The 16,979-nt window shown below is 40.3% G+C and overlaps 1 protein-coding gene across 4 annotated transcripts in view; it reads right to left on the bottom strand.

Annotated features, from left to right (window-relative positions):
* The window catches only part of LPIN2 (lipin 2), an 85,861-nt gene that overhangs the window by 32,767 nt on the left and 36,115 nt on the right, over window positions 1-16,979 (bottom strand). For all 4 annotated transcript variants that reach the window (XM_027575336.2, XM_027575337.2, XM_027575334.1 and 1 more), the window contains exon 2: window positions 10,470-10,670. In XM_027575336.2, coding sequence (XP_027431137.1) covers window positions 10,470-10,661 — 192 coding nt within the window. In that variant the 5' untranslated portion in view covers window positions 10,662-10,670. The remainder of the gene's footprint in view (window positions 1-10,469; window positions 10,671-16,979) is intronic.

Below are 16,979 nucleotides of genomic sequence, written 5' to 3'. Positions count from 1 at the left end.
GACTCCTGTCTCACGGTTAGGTCTTTCAACCATTTGGAGTCTATTTTTGTGTGTGGTGTAAGGAAATGGTCCAGTTTCATTCTTCTGCATGTGGCTGTCCAATTTTCCCAACACCATTTGTTGAAGAGACTGTCTTTTTTCTATAGGACATTCTTTCCTGCTTTGTCAAAGATAAGTTGACCATAGAGTTGAGGGTCCATTTCTGGGCTCTCGATTCTGTTCCATTGATCTATGTGTCTGTTTTTGTGCCAGTACCATACTGTCTTGATGATGACAGCTTTGTAATAGAGCTGGAAGTCCGGAATTGTGATGCCGCCAGCTTTGCTTTTCTTTTTCAATATTCCTCTGGCTATTTGGGGTCTCTTCTGGTTCCATACAAATTTTAGGATTATTTGTTCCATTTCTTTGAAAAAAGTGGATGGCATTTTGATGGGGATTGCATTGAATGTGTAGATTGCTCTAGGTAGCACTGACATCTTCACAATGTTGGTTCTTCCAACCCATGAGCATGGAACGTTTTTCCATTTCTTTGTATCTTCTTCAATTTCTTTCCTCAGTATTTTATAGTTTTCTGAGTACAGATCCTTTGCCTCTTTGGTTAAATTTATTCCTAGGTATCTTCTAGTTTTGGGTGCAATTGTGAATGGGATCGACTCCTTGATTTGTCTCTCTTCTGTCTTGTTGTTGGTGTATAGGAATGCCACTGATTTCTGTGCGTTGATTTTATAGCCTGCTACTTGACTGAATTCCTGTATGAGTTCTAGCAGTTTTGAGGTGGAGTCTTTTGGGTTTTCCACATAAAGTATCATATCATCTGCAAAGAGTGAGAGTTTGACTTCCTCTTTGCCGATTTGGATGCCTTTGATTTCTTTTTGTTGTCTGATTGCTGTGGCTAGGACTTCCAATACTATGTTGAATAGCAGTGGTGAGAGTGGACATCCCTGCCGCGTTCCTGACCTTAGGGGGAGTTCTCAGCTTTTTCCCATTGAGAATGATATTCGCTGGAGGTTTTTCGTAGATGGCTTTTATGATATTGAGGTATGTACCCTCTATCCCTATACTCTGAAGAGTTTTGATCAAGAAAGGATGCTGTACTTTGTCAAATGCTTTTTCTGCATCTATTGAGAGGATCATATGATTCTTGTTCTTTCTTTTGTTAATGTATTGTATCACGTTGATTGATTTGCGGATGTTGAACCAGCCCTGCAGCCCAGGGATAAATCCCACTTGGTCGTGGTGAATAATCCTTTTAATGTACTGTTGGATCCTATTGGCTAGTATTTTGGTGAGAATTTTTGCATCCATGTTCATCAAGGATATTGGTCTGTAATTCTCCTTTTTGATGGGGTCTTTGTCTGGTTTTGGGATCAAGGTCATGGTGGCCTCATAAAATGAATTTGGAAGTTTTCCTTCCATTTCTATTTTTTGGAACAGTTTCAGGAGAATAGGTATTAATTCTTCTTGAAATGTCTGATAGAATTCCCCTGGGAAGCCATCTGGCCCTGGGCTTTTGTTTCTTGGGAGATTTTTGATGACTGCTTGAATTTCCTTAGTGGTTACAGGTCTGTTCAGGTTTTCTATTTCTTCCTGGTTCAGTTTTGGTAGTTGATACATCTCTAGGAATGCACCCATTTCTTCCAGGTTATCTAATTTGCTGGCATAGAGTTGCTCATAATATGTTCTTATAATTGTTCGTATTTCTTTGGTGTTGGTTGTGATCTCTCCTCTTTCATTCATGATTTTGTTGATTTGGGTCATTTCTCTTTTCTTTTTGATCAGTCTGGCCAGGGGTTTATCAATCTTGTTAATTCTTTCAAAGAATCAGCTCCTAGTTTCGTGGATCTGTTCTACTGTTCTTTTGGATTCTATTTCATTGATTTCTGCTCTGATCTTTATTATTTCTCTTCTCCTGCTGGGTTTAGGCTTTATTTGCTGTTCTTTCTCCAGCTCCTTTAGGTGTAGGGTTAGGTTGTGTATTTGAGACCTTTCTTGTTTCTTGAGAAAGGTTTGTATTGCTATATATTTTCCTCTCAGGACTGCCTTTGCTGTATCCCAAAGATTTTGGACAGTTGTATTTTCATTTTCATTGGTTTCCATGAATTTTTTTAATTCTTCAATTTCCTGGTTGACCCATTCATTCTTTAGTAGGATGCTCTTTAGCCTCCATGTATTTGAGTTCTTTCCGACTTTCCTCTTGTGATTGAGTTCTAGTTTCAAAGCACTGTGGTCTGAAAATATGCAGGGAATGATCCCAATCTTTTGGTACCGGTTGAGACCTGATTTGTGACCTAGGATGTGATCAATTCTGGAGAATGTTCCATGGGCACTAGAGAAGAATGTGTATTCCGTTGCTTTGGGATGGAATGTTCTGAATATGTCTGTGAAGTCCATTTGGTCCAGTGTGTCATTTAAAGTCTATTTCCTTGTTGATCTTTTGCTTAGATGATCTGTCCATTTCAGTCAGGGGGGTGTTAAAGTCCCCCACTATCATTGTATTGTTGTGTGTTTCTTTGCTTTTGTTATTAATTGCCTTATATAATTGGCTGCTCCCATGTTCGGGGCATAGATATTTACAATTGTTAGATCTTCTTGTTGGATGGACCCTTTAAGTAGGATATAGTGTCCTTCCTCATCTCTTATGACAGTCTTTGTTTTAAAATCTAGTTTGTCTGATATAAGGATTGCCACCCCAGCTTTCTTTTGGTGTCCATTAGCATGGTAAATGGTTTTCCACCCCCTTTCAATCTGGGGGTGTCTTTGGGTCTAAAATGAGTCTCTTGCAGACAGCATATGGATGGGTCTTGTTTTTTTAATCCAATCTGATAGCCTGTGTCTTTTGATTGGGGCATTGAGCCCATTTACATTCAGGGTAACTATTGAAAGGTATGAATTTAGTGCCATTGTATTGCCTGTAAGGTGACTGTTACTGTATGTTGTCTGTGTTCCTTTCTGATCTTTGCTGCTTTTAGGCTCTCTCTTTGCTTAGAGGACCCCTTTCAATATTTCTTGGAGGGCTGGTTTCGTGTTTGCAAATTCCTTTAGTTTTTGTTTGTCCTGGAAAGCTTTTTATCTCTCCTTCTATTTTCAATGACAGCCTAGCTAGATATAGTATTCTTGGCTGCATATTTTTCTCGTTTAGTGCTCTGAAGATATCTTGCCAGTCCTTTCTGGCCTGCCAGGTCTCTGTGGATAGGTCTGTTGCCAATCTAATATTTTTACCATTGTAGGTTACATATCTCTTCTCCCGAGCTGCTTTCAGGATTTTCTCTTTGTCTCTGAGACTCGTAAGTTTTACTATTAGATGTCGGGGTGTTGACCTATTTTTATTGATTTTGAGAGGGGTTCTCTGTGCCTCCTGGATTTTGATGCCTGTTTCCTTCCTCACATTAGGGAAGTTCTCTGCTATTATTTGCTCCAATATACCTTCTGCCCCTCTCTCTCTTTCTTCTTCTGGGATCCCAATTATTCTAATGTTGTTTCGTCTTATCGTATCGCTTATCTCTCGAATTCTGCCCTCGTGATCCTGTAGTTGTTTCTCCCTCTTTTTCTCAGCCTCTTTATTTTCCATCATTTGGTCTTCTGTATCACTGATTCTCTCTTCTGCCTCATTTATCCTAGCAGTTAGTGCCATTTTTGATTGCACCTCATTAATAGCCTTTTTGATTTCGACTTGGTTAGATTTTAGTTCTTTTATTTCCCCAGAAAGGGTTTCTCTAATAACTTCCACGCTTTTTTCAAGCCCAGCTAGTATCTTTAAAGTCATGATTCTGAACTCTAGGTCCGACATCGTACTAATGTCCGTATTGAGTAGGTCCCTGGCTGACGGTACTACCTCTTGTTCTTTTTGCTGAGGTGATTTTTTTCGTCTTGTCATTTTGTCCAGAGGAGAATAGATGAATGAGAGAACAAAATGCTAACAGGTTTACAACGTCCCCAGCAAATATACTGTATACAAATCAGAAAAGACCTGAAACCAGGGGAAAAGATAAAAACAAAAACAGAACAATACAAAAAAAGCAGAATGTGATCAAATATGATCAGGCTAGTGCACAGATCAGTGCCACACACTAGATTTTGGGCATATTTTGGTCTGTTAGAAAAAAGTGCCTCCTAAAATTTTAAAGGAAGAAAGACATATATGTACAAAATAAGAGTTGATACAATGAAGGGATAGAAGATGACTGTAAAGATGAAAATTATAAAAGGTTTTATAAAAGGACTTGATAAGATAAGAAGTTGTTTGAAAAAAAAAAGAAAAAAGGGACAGACTGTCATCAGGCAGGAGACTAGAACAGAGCCATACACTAGTGATTTAGGGTATATTTTGATCTGTTAGAAGAAATTGTATCTCAAAATTTTAAAAAGGGAACAACTTATATATATATATGCCAAAAATAAGGGTAACTACTATGAAGGGATAAAATATGACTCTAAAAATGAAAAATAAAATATGTTTTTTTTTTTTTAAAAAGAGATTGATAAGATGTTGGTTGAAAAAGGGAAAAAGAAAAAAAAACAGTTAACAAAAATTAACTTTGATGAACTAATGAATCATGGTAAGAAAAAAAAAAAGCCATGAATTCTATGTGCAGTATTCCCCTAGCGCTGGAGTTCTCCTGTTCTCCTTGATCAGTAAACTTGGTCTTGGCTTTGGCTTGCTGGCTGTTCGGGCTGATCTTCTGGGGGAGGGGCCTGTTGCTGTGGTTTCCAAATGTCTTTGCCGGAGGCTGAATTGCCCCGCCCTTGTCGGTCCGGGCTAAGCAAGCTGCTCGGGTTTGATCTCAGGAGCTTTTGTTCCCTGCAAGCTCTCGGTACAGCTTTGGAGGACCAGGGCAAAAATGGTGGCCTCCCAATCTCCACCCGGAGGAGCTGAGAACTCGGGGCCCCACTCCTCAGTACGCCCACAGAGAAAAGCAGTCACTCCCTTGTCCCCGGTCTCCGGCCGCTCTCCGTGCTCACCCGGCCTGTGACCGAGCGTTGCTATCTGTGGCACCCGACCCCGTGTGGAGTATCCAAACCCAGCAGATCCCTGCAGTGCGTTCCCGCGCCGCTCCTCCCCGGATCTGCCGCCTGTTGGGTCCCTGCTGGAGGAGCAGTGGCCCGACTGGAGCGCGGATCACAGTTTATGGCAACCCCAAGCTGAGAGCCCGCGCCTCAGCTCCGTCTCTGCAGCCGGCTTCCCCGCTCCGATACCTGGGAGCTCGGGCGCACTCAGGCTCCCCTGGTCTTTCTGTGACCCCAAGGGTCCTGAGACCACGCTGTCCCGCGAGGGTTCCACCCCCCGCTTAGCCACTGCAGCGTTGTCCCTCAGCTTCTAACAGTTCGATTTTGTGTTCCGCGACTCTTATCACTTGCCAGAAGCGGCCGGTGGAGGCCCCTCCCCCGCCGTCTATCCTCCCGAATATCACCTCGGATTCACTTCTCCGCACGTCCTACCTTCCAGTAAGTGGTCGCTTCTCTGTTCAGAGTTGTTGCTACTCCCCTCTTTGATCTCCTGTTGAGTTCGTAGGTGTTCAGAATGGTTTGATCCCTATTCAGCTGAATTCCTGAGACCAGACGAAATCTAGGTGTCCTACTCCTCCGCCATCTTGCTCCGCCCCCCAATTATCCCTTCTGACACTGAGTGCTGGGTCACATCAGGTCACTGAAGGTCATTAACTGACATATGTTGTCAAAATGCTTGTTACAAATATATGTAAGTAACATAACCACACTGCAGGGTAAGGAAGAAAACTAGCCTAAGTGGAAAATGGTATTTTGACTATTTTAAGTCTGAAGACAAAAAACTACAACAAATACCGCAGTTAGTAATTAAAAAAAAAAAAATCAGACATATGGGTTAGCAGTTCTGTAATTATTTTATGTGTATTCTAGGATTGAACAAATAGGTAAACATATTGTATAGTAAGAGGCGTTTCTCACTGTCAGAAAAAGAAGTCACAAATAAGGAGATGAGGAGGAACCTTCTGGTGATGGACTGGAATTAGTGGGAACTCATGATTTTTACAGACAGATGTAAGTACGTGTATCTACGTACACAGATTTTTCCAGCTCTGCCCACTGACAGGGCCTAAAAGCAATGACACCTCAGTTAGTAATGAGCAAACCTAGTGACTAGATTCTTTGTTTCTAGATACCATTCTCTAATAAGAGGAACCACCGGTCCCCAGAGAAACAAAATAATTCCAGGGCTGAGGCAGGTAAAGTGGATTCTTCTGGAATATCTTATGGTGCCAGAAAGTAAGAAAGTGCTCAAAAAAATGACGGGAGCATTTCAAAAGGACTCAACTTGAAGGAGCTAACTACCAATTGCCAAACCTGGGACAATCTGAGCAACTAAATAATGATAATAATGGATTATATAACCCACAGAGTAAAATTAATATTCAGAAGTCCACACTGATCTAAATAATGAATACATAAACAAGAGAAAAGGATAGCTCTTCAATACAGTAGAATTTCAATTAAGAAACAGAGTAGGAAGGACGAAACAGAAAACCATTTGGCAAACACCACAGTAATAATTGTTGCAGGCAAAATTCATCAGGGTATGGTAAAATTCATGGGTCTAAGTACGATGAAAAACAGGGTATTTGCACAGTCTCCAAGTTTCTTCACCAAATAAATTTACAGTGAAGAAACCCAGTAGATACCATTAACCAAAGGATCAAAGTTAACATCATCAGTAACAAAGCATGGCACCACGTTGGGCCTCCTGAGATGATGCACTGAGAGGGGTACACCCTCACTCTGTGTTCTTCCCCAAATGAGAAAACATCACACAAACTCAAACTGAGGGACAATCTATATAATAACCATCTGTACTCTTCAAAAGTCAAGGTTGTAAGGAAAGACAGAATGGTTAGAGAATATAAGTGAAAGCAATGTGGGATCCTGGATAGAATCACGGACAAAAAGACGACAGCAGTGGGAAAACTGGCATACTCATTCTGATGTACCTTGTAAACTGGTATCTAAAACAATACTCATAACTGTATAGTCATACTTCCTACCCTGTGGCTTAATCTTACTCAATATATATGACAGGGTGCCTGGGTGGCTCAGTTGGTTAAGCGACTGCTTTCGGCTCAGGTCATGATCCTGGAGTCCCGGGATCGAGTCCTGCATAGGGCTCCCTGCTTGGCGGGGAGTCTGCTTCTCCCTCTGACCCTCCCCCCGTCATGTGCTCTCTCTCAAATAAATAAAATCTTTAAAAAAAAAAATATATATATATATATATACATATGACAGATGTTGAAACAGAACTGATTTGCTTTTTAGAAATACTGGCTGTAGGGGTGCCTAGGTGGCTCAGTCAGTTAAGTTGCCAACTCTTGATTTCAGCTCAGGTCATGATCTCAGGGTCCTGGGATTGAGCCCCATGTTGGCCCTATGCTCAGTCAGAGTCTGCTTGAGATTCTCTATCTCCCTCCCTCTCCCTCTGCTCATGCTCACTCTCTCTCTCCCCCCTACCCTCCCTCCCTAAAATAAATAAAATCTTAAAAAGAAAAGAGAAGAAATACTGGCTGTAGCAGACTCTTGTTCTGGCATGCCATTCTTCAGGTAAGAGTATCTCTGGTGTGTCCTTTGGGATCTATTCATCATCTGTTTCAGGTGTGGCTTCAAAGCGAGGAGGCGAGGCTGCTGTCCATGCCAAGCCGATCAATATATTCCATCCCAGCTATCAGACCAGGGAGACTGACAATTCTGACAGGGAGACTAAACATTGATGCTTCTGTAGGAAGAAAACAGCTCTTTCTACTACGGTTGCTGAGTTCCTGGGAAGTAAGCCTGGAGGTATTGTGGCCATCTTGCATTAGAAAGCAGACACATGAAGGGATGCAGAGCTGAGAGGTGGGAGGAGACAGAGTTCTGGTAATACCCTCAGACTCTAAATAAAGCCCTGATTAATTCAAATGCCCCTGGACTTTAGTTACACAAGCCAATAAATTCCCTTTTCTGCTTAAGCTAGTGTGAGGTGGATTTTTGTCACACACAATGGAAAATTCCTGTCTAATACACTGGGTTATTTAACTTCGATAAGTAAGTTTTGTGTTAGATCAACAAAACTAATATCTAAAATATCAACTGCAGGTTTACCTTCTGAAATTCAACTCTTGAGTTATGAAGTACACTAGGAGTACTGGTGTTCTATCAAACAAGAACATACCAATGACAGTGGGAAAATTATTATTATTTCCCTAACCAGAGGCTTAAAGGTGATTATGATTTCAAGTCTACTTCATAGGTGTCACCATAACTGGGGTCTTATTTTAAAAACAATGAATAGCTTTCCCTAATCCAAACTGACCTAAAATAAGACAAATAGTTAATCCAAATTGCCTGAGTATCTCAAGGCAGACACGGTTTCGGTTTTACTCTCACAGGAAAGCTGTGTTTCGGTTAAATAGCCAAATTTCCTTTCAAACACATCCTTTGGATTTCTGGGATATTAGTGCAAAAGAAGTAATTTTCTCTTTTCCTGTGTCTCATGGATAGATTCCTATTAAATAATCCAAGGGTGAGACAAGATATTTAACACAATCATTTGGGCAGCCTTGTACATAAACTGTACTACATCTTAATTGGAAGCATACAGCATGTAGAAAGAGGTATGTTGTCTGTCCAGAAACCATTTACAGATACACAAATGCTTACACATACAACAGCCTGCAGATTCCATTCTGAAAGGCCAGAAGACTTAACCAATCTGCTGATCAAAAACACAGATCACAGAAGAACAAACAAAAGTGCCATATAAGCCATTTTATGACTAGATCCTTGCAAAGCTAATGGGAAATTTCAGTGCATAAACAGTTTCATAGAGATTCTCCCAGAGCAGATAAAGTCTGAAAGTACTATAGGTTAGTGTTACTGGCAAGAAAAAAAAAATTCCAAGAAGCCTAACTGTGGCCGAACACTGTTTTGCAATGGGCAGTTTCCAAGTTACTAAATGAACTGCGTGACTGCTTTTGGTTTCCAAAGGGTGACTGAACCCCTGCCACCCTGCAACATGGCTCTCCAGTGGAGAACTGATTTATAACCCCTAGAAAAAAAGATGTGTTTGGGGGGGGCGGGGAGGGCAGGAAGGGAGAATATCTAGTGCTGTGAAAACGTAAAAGTTTTCTTCCATTCTCAAAACAACCTATGTTTAATTAAGATAGAAATTTCTATTTTAAGGAATAAGATGTTTCCAACTTATGCCAGTGGTCCTCTAACACATAGCTCTGTGCCCCAATATGTTGTGAATCTTTCAAAATCCTGACAAAATCTCCCTACATTGTTCAGGTAGATAATGTGGGGTAAGAGTAGAAAGGAAAACTACCACCATGTACCTGCAAGTTTTATTACCAGCTCAGTGTTCTAAACTGACTGACATCCAATACATTTTTTTTTTTTAAGATTTTATTTATTTATTTGAGAGGGAGAGAATGAGAGACAGAGAGCACAAGAGGGAAGAGGGTCAGAGGGAGAAGCAGACTCCCTGCTGAGCAGGGAGCCCGATGTGGGACTCGATCCCGGGACTCCAGGATCATGACCTGAGCCGAAGGCAGTTGCTTAACCAACTGAGCCACCCAGGTGCCCTGACATCCAATACATTTACAAGCCTTCGCATTGCTCCATTACTTGAAGGTGGCGAATGTAAGAAAAAGGAAAACCAACACAAATTGTTTTCTTTCTGAATGAATCTTCCCCAAAATAAATAAAAGCCAACAAGCCTATGGCATGTAGGTTTGCATTTAGTAAGATCTGGAGACAAGTCCTGGTATTAACTAACAAAATTTAGATACAAATAAGATTTAACAGCTCTGTCAAAACAAATTTGGCATGAATTTTGTTTAAATAAATGTATTCTGGATTACATCAGTCTATCCCATTCACAACTGGTATGAAGGCATTGCCCTAAATATTTTATAAAATTTTTTTAATTTTATTTGCCAGAGACAGAGAGTGAAGCGCACAAGCAGGGAAAGCGCCAGGCATAGGGAGAAGCAGGGTCCCTGCTGAGCAAGGAGCCCAATGTGGGACTCCATCTCAGGACCCTGGGATCATGACCCAAGCCAAAGGCAGACACATAACCAAATGAGCCACCCAGGTGTTCCTTCCTTAAATATTTTAAAGTGCTGTATAAGGTAAAGAAACTTTTCAAAGACACCTAACCTTCCCCATTTATAACTCCAGTTTCTCTATTTTGTTCTTCTGAGTTGCAACAAATAGGATTATCAAGATAATTTTCAGCCTTTTTTGCCCCCTTGGACTTTCTATAGTAAGACTTATATTCAGCAGCAACTTCAAAATAACACATAAAGATTGACTTCTTATACCATTATCTTCAACATCATACAGGTGTCTGTTCCCCCTAACCACTGCAGCAGTCGGGGGAAGCCCGGAAAGCACATAAGAACAATTTATTCTGTTACCATCTAACCTTTCACCCTCCTTGAGAACAAGCTGTCCCCTGCACTCACCACTTTCTCTTTGGATCTCAGGACCCCCAGCTTCCCAAACCGAACGTGAAAAGGCGAGCACTGATAGGTGCCATCCTGCTGCCGCACCACAATGACGTCGATGCACCCGGACAAAGTGGCTTGGTTAATGCCCTTGTAGAGTTCCTTCACAGTGACAATCACCTGCCCAGCCAGCTGTCCCACATAATTCATGGTTTGAAACTACAAAGACAAAAAAAAATTTATATGAGATAGTAACAATGAATTTGTGGATCTAATGACAAAGAAAAAAATAGTAGTAATTAAAAAGACATTGCACATTTGTAAACCATATTACATATTTTATTAACCTTGCTGATTTCGAACCAGTAAGTCTCATGCTACCACTGTTTTTACATATTTCCACACAAGGACAAAATCAGGTGGTCCTTTTGTATCTTGAGAGGCTGTCCCAGCCAGGGCCTCAGGCATGCGTAAGTTCCCTTTTCTTTTCCATCATCATGGATCCTTGCAGCTGCCTGTAGGGGTTACCCCTAAAGTTTAGAATCTGCACAGAACCACCAAAGAACCCAGACTACCATCTCTGCCCTCTTGCCCAAGATCACTGGTAACGTGGGGCAACTGCATCCACCCTGACCACAGCAGCCAAGCAGAAAAAAAATGACCAATGATCACCTCCAGAAGAAACCAGAAAACAGGTTGTTTCTGCTGAAGACAAGTAAGTGAAAGATGAGTTTTCTACAAAACTATTAATAGTATATGGGTCAGAGACATGCTAGATTAAATAAACTCTGGGTGAGCTAGACTGGGCCTAACCTATTTATAACATTACTTTTATTGAAAATCCCCTCAATACTTGAACACAACTCACTCGAACATATATTCATGTTCTACAAAGCACAGAAAAGGGTTTTAATCGTGTTGCTCAACAATAATTAGTCAAATCAGGATCACTAGGCTCTAAAATACTCCTCCAGAAAGGGTCAAGGAAGGAGTGTGCACCTGACCAGGGCTGAGGGATGAGAGGAAATGCTTCCTCTTGTGCCCCACATCCATTGTGGCTGCAGCTAAGACCACAGGTTGGGGAGCCCACCATACAGTAGGTGTTGAAGACCAGTGGGGAAGTCTCTTTGAATCTCCCTCAACTTTTACTAATTAGAAAAAAATAGCTCCTCATCAGTCCCAAGGATGTCAAGTTTCATCTCCAGCTATCAAATACCACGTTTCATTCATTAGACACCGACACCCCTCGTATTATGTCAAAGCACAATTCAGCAAATCATTCTCCTGGGTACAGGTGGGACATAGACCAAACAAGAGATCCTCCACAGCTCCGGCTAATCCAGAGGCCAACTTTTACTGAACCAGAGAACAGACAGATTATTCTTTAGGTCATTCATCATAAGCACAGTTGTCTCTTTAAACTCAGCTTTTCAGGAGCCTTAAGCTCAAAGTTACATGCTCAGAAAAGTTACCAAAGATCACGTTCTATGTTGTCAGATAAGTCCAAAGCTGAATTGGGAGAATGTTACTCCACTGGGAAAACTTAGGGGCCTGCCAGGACATCTGCCTCTAGAGAAACTCACCCTCCTCCCCACAATTGAGTGCCTGCCTGCTGGCAGTGCCCAGATTCCACTTAAACATTTTTTTCTCTTCTACACAGATGAATGTGTAATCAAGACCCACCAGTTTTACACCATTAAGCACAGCCATAATTTTATCCCAGAAAATTTTTTGAATATTTTAATGTTACCAAGGCCCCAAAATTTATCTACAGAAGAGATAACTTTGAGGATGTAAACTAACTGCTAAACTCACTACTAAATTAGGCCATATCCTTTACAAAACAGTTACAAGTTGGTGTGATTTTGGTTTTAGAAGGATTCATTTGGTAAGGCCAAACTAGGCAAGTGTTCAATGATGATTTCTTCAATGAATAAAGGAATGATCAAATGAACCATCAATAAATAAGACAAAAAAAGAGAGAAACATATGTAGGGAGGAAATAATATTTCATCAGAATATTCGTATTACATCTCATTTTTAAAAATTAGTAATTTTTGCAGTAACTGTAGATTCACAGGCATGTAGTTTTAAGAAATAATACAAAGAGATCCCATGTATCCTTTAAACCAGTTTCCCCAATGGCAACATCTTGCAGAATTCTAGTGCAATACCTCAATCAGGATGTCAACATTGATTCAGTCAAAATGGAGAACATTTCCATTATCATAAAGATCCATCCTATTGGCCTTCATAGCCACACTCAGCCACTTCTGTCACTCTCTCCTTAATCCCTGACAACCACTAATTTGTTCTTCACTTGTTTTTTTGGTCATTTTTAAGAAAGTTATATAAATGGAATCATATGGTATATAACATTTTGTGATTGCCTTTTCCCACTTCTATTGCTATGGAGATTCATCCAGGTTGCTGTAAGTAATATATGCTGTAAGTAATATATGTTCACGACATGCTTTTTGATTGTCACAGCATGTACATGAACCACCACCCAAGAAGTCAATCTTGTATTACTGCCTGACTGGTGGCAATTTAAAAATGAGTTTTGTTAAAAAAATTTTTTAATTTCGTAACTAATTATGTAATTATATATATTCTTTTCTTAAAAGAAAATGAAAAATGTTAACTTCATCTCCATTCAGCCATAAAACAAGTCTTAAAAACTAAATGTGTAAGGAGCTTACATCAACTAGAACACAGGATCCATAATTAAGTGTAACTACATCTATTCAAAATGATTTTAATTACCATGGTTAAAGGAAGCGCTGTTATACAAGACAGTCTACTGGGTAAATGCCAGTTGCTAAATGTAGAAAAATATACGCTATCAAATGACTGTTTTTTTTTTCCTTAGCAGATATAAAACAATTCTGTGTGTATTATGAAGGCTGGGAAAACAAAAGTAAAGGGAGTCCTGCGGCTCTAACATTCACTACACCCTAGGAATGAGGGGCACACTTCTGCTAGGAGGGGCACTCCAACTAAGCTGGGGATGGGGGCTCCCCCTCATGGTTATGTCTGGGGGGAAAGCAGTTGGTCGTTGTACACATGATATGTTAAACAGCTTCTTCTTTAAGCATTATCTATCACCAAAAAACTTCATTCCTATATGTCCAGCCCAGCACTAGCCATAATAAAGCTAAGTGAGAACAAATTCAGGGCCTCTGACACCCGTCCTGTTTAACGCCTGGGAAAGTGGGACTCCGAACAGGGGCAGAAAGACAGACGATTAAGTACCCAGTCACATGTCAGGGATACACCTCACTGAAGACACTACCTTTTGAATAAAACAAAGATTAAAAAATATAGCAAAATAACATACATTGTAAATTATTCATTAGAGCGAATGATGAGAAAAAAACAGAAGAGAGAAAATAAATTCAAGAACAGACAGGGAAAGAGAATGAGAGAGAGGGGATGCAGAGACAGACAGATGGAAATTCAGAGACAAAGCAAAGACAGAATAAGAATACATACATAATCAGAAAGCAGATGGACATAAAGATGCCCATACAGAGAGAGGAATGTGGAACTGAAGGATGTTCATAGAGCAGCATCCCTATCTTCAGGCTCACAAGCACAAAAGAAAATATAAACATGTATTAACTAATTCTTAGAACTGAAAGTATCTAGTCCAGTCTTTCAAATACCAAAAGCACTTCTAGCACATCCCTGAAATATGGTAAAGTTAATCATCACAGTTAGCAGCAACTAATTTTTTGAGAGCTTACTATGTACCAAATTCTTAACAATATTTTAAAGGTGGGGTGGAGCAGATGGAGGGGGAGAGAGAATCCCAAGCAAGCTCCATGCCCTGTGCGGAGCCAGAGCTCGATCTCACGATCCTGAGATCATGACCTGAGCTGAAATCAAGAGTCAGATGCTTAACCCACTGAGTCACCCAGGCAGCCCACTATGTACGTACCAAAATGCATTATCTCAGAACTACCTTATGAATGAGTAAATATTATTTCTATTTTTAAAGATAATAAAATTAAGGCTTTAAAAGGTTAAATATTGTTATGGACTATTTGTGTCTGTTTCTCAAATTCTTATGTTGAAGCCCTAACCCTCAATGTGAGGGTATTTGGAGATGGGGCCTTTGGGAGGTAATCAGGTTTAGATGAGGCCAAGAGGTAGGACCTTCAAGATGGGATTAATGTTCTCATTAGGAGAGCTCATGTTCTCTCCTCCTACTATGTGAGGAAACAGAAGGTGGTTATGTGCAAGCCTGGAAGTGGGCCCTCACTAGGAACTAAAATTGGCCAGCACCTTATCTTGGACTTCCCAGTCTCCAAAAACTGTGAAAAATAAATGTTGTTTAAGCCACCCAATCTGTGGTATTTTGTTATGGAAGCCTGAACTAAGACAAGTTATCTTCTTAAACATCATAACTGCCCTACTGTTTTTCAATGTTGGGGTACTTCACTGACAAAGACTCACTCCTTTCACCAAGAAGTTCATAACTGTATCAGACAGCCCTAGTTACTATGTCCACTAGAACTCACAATGGATATGCGCCACCCTCTTCTAAATGATACCACTTACACCGAAGAGTTTGTTGTTCAACCATAACTAGGTCTCATCTATTCTGGGCTAAACATTCTTCTTCCTTAAAATATCTAAAATGACTGGGTTTACTTTCACTTTTCGGACAAACCAGAGAACTTTCTTTAAATGGGAAATCCAAAACTAGACAGAGTGGTGCAGACAGACCTGACTGATATCCAATATATACAATGTAAAGTGTGTTTAGGTGCAGGCACTGGCTCCCATGGGCTGGGTTAAATATTGGGAGCTCCCAAGAAAGGGAAGCGCTTACTGATCACTAAACTAAAAATGGAAAGAGTCAGAAGACAGTAATTAACTAAAATACTTATCAGAAACGAAATGGCCCCTTATGCATAAAATTCAATAGATCTGAATCAGTCCTTCATGAATAAAAGTCAATAGTGTCCACTATTAGATTTTTCTTATCAAATATTTTAAAGTAAACATACACTAGTATCTGGAATAAATGAGTAGCTTTCAAGATTCAATTACGTACCAAAAATTTAAAGATTTGTTTAGCAGCTTTTCCTGAGCATCAGAGAAACTAAATAAACCATCATGATATGTAGGAGACATTTATAAATGGAATCCATCAGTAATTAGGTTCAAGTACAGATCCTCTTCCTATAAAAACTGCCCCAAATTATTTAAAGGTGATATGTTCAAAAATAATTTTTGCTAAGGAAAAGAGATATAGGCGCTATTAAAAAACAATTTCTAAACTGTGATCAATACAAAAATGGATACATTCCAAACCACTCATATACATCTTTGTCAAAATCTGTTTCCTAAGTTTACCTTCATATATTTATTCAATACTATTAACTAGTTAGCACTAACACGTTATAATGTCCATCACATGTCAAGTGCTATGTAAACCTGTACTTTAGTTCCTGAATATTAGATCAATATTCCCATTTATATGAGGAAACTGGGGTTCAACAGTGTACAATGTCACCACACTAAGTGGTAAAGCTGATATTCAAACTCAAGTCTGATTCTAGAGCCCATGTCCTTAATCGTATCTCTAAGTGATAGAAATGCTCTAAGCACGGATCCCAAAAGCCTTGATGAGACCCCCGCCCCCAGATTTCTTGTTGCAAGTGGGCTGCTTTTAGCAACTGGAATATTATTTTTACTTAATGCTACTTGGCCCCCAAGTCTCCTCTGCTTGCTACCAGAGGTAGCACTGAATACTATTTCCTGCTAGGCCTGCATTTCAAGATTAGGAAGTAGACTTCCTGGGAGATCACGTGTGGTCGGGGCTTGTGGGCAGAGATGAACAGCTTTTATCCAAGAACCTGCCCTGAACATTCTAACCTTCTGCTCACAGATGTAAGGAGTGTGCTATGAGGGAACAGAAACTTCTAGATACTTCAGGAAACAAACACCAGAACACTGTTGCCTTGTACACATTCCAGCTTATACCTATGCTCCTAGACCAACCTCCTCCAGGCATCCAAGCTTATATTCTGCCTTTGAGTAGCACTTAATATTTTTTAAGAACTTTCTCAAACATACTTCATTTGATCTTCAAAAAGAGAATTTAGATTATGCAAGACAGACATTTTTCATTTCACATTTAGGCTGAGAAAAAAGGTTTACTTTCCATTACTATTCACTAGAACCCAGCTGTACTGTGACTCAGGATCCCAACCTTCTTGCTACTTCCCACAGTAACTTAAATCATGGGCCTCTCAAGGTGAGCTGGTAACCCTGAGGACAAGAGATCTCAGGGCTGAACTCAAGTTGTACTTAAGTCCTACAATCTTCCAGGAATTCCAGAGTCTCTTAAAGGTAGCCAAGCATGAACTGGAGGGCATGTTCAGCTAAGAACTGAACTCTGAAAAAAGTAGGAGATGAAAGGCAGCAAGGGCAGACACAGCAGCACCTGCTGAAAGCTTCTCCCTAGTCTGGGAGGTCAGGCATTTGCGAATGAAAAATCCCCCAGATGAACTG

The sequence above is a fragment of the Zalophus californianus genome, chromosome 14, assembly GCF_009762305.2.
Source record: "Zalophus californianus isolate mZalCal1 chromosome 14, mZalCal1.pri.v2, whole genome shotgun sequence".
Lineage (NCBI taxonomy): Eukaryota > Metazoa > Chordata > Mammalia > Carnivora > Otariidae > Zalophus > Zalophus californianus.
Note: the sequence above shows the minus strand (reverse complement) of the source record. Positions and strands in the feature narration are given on the sequence as shown.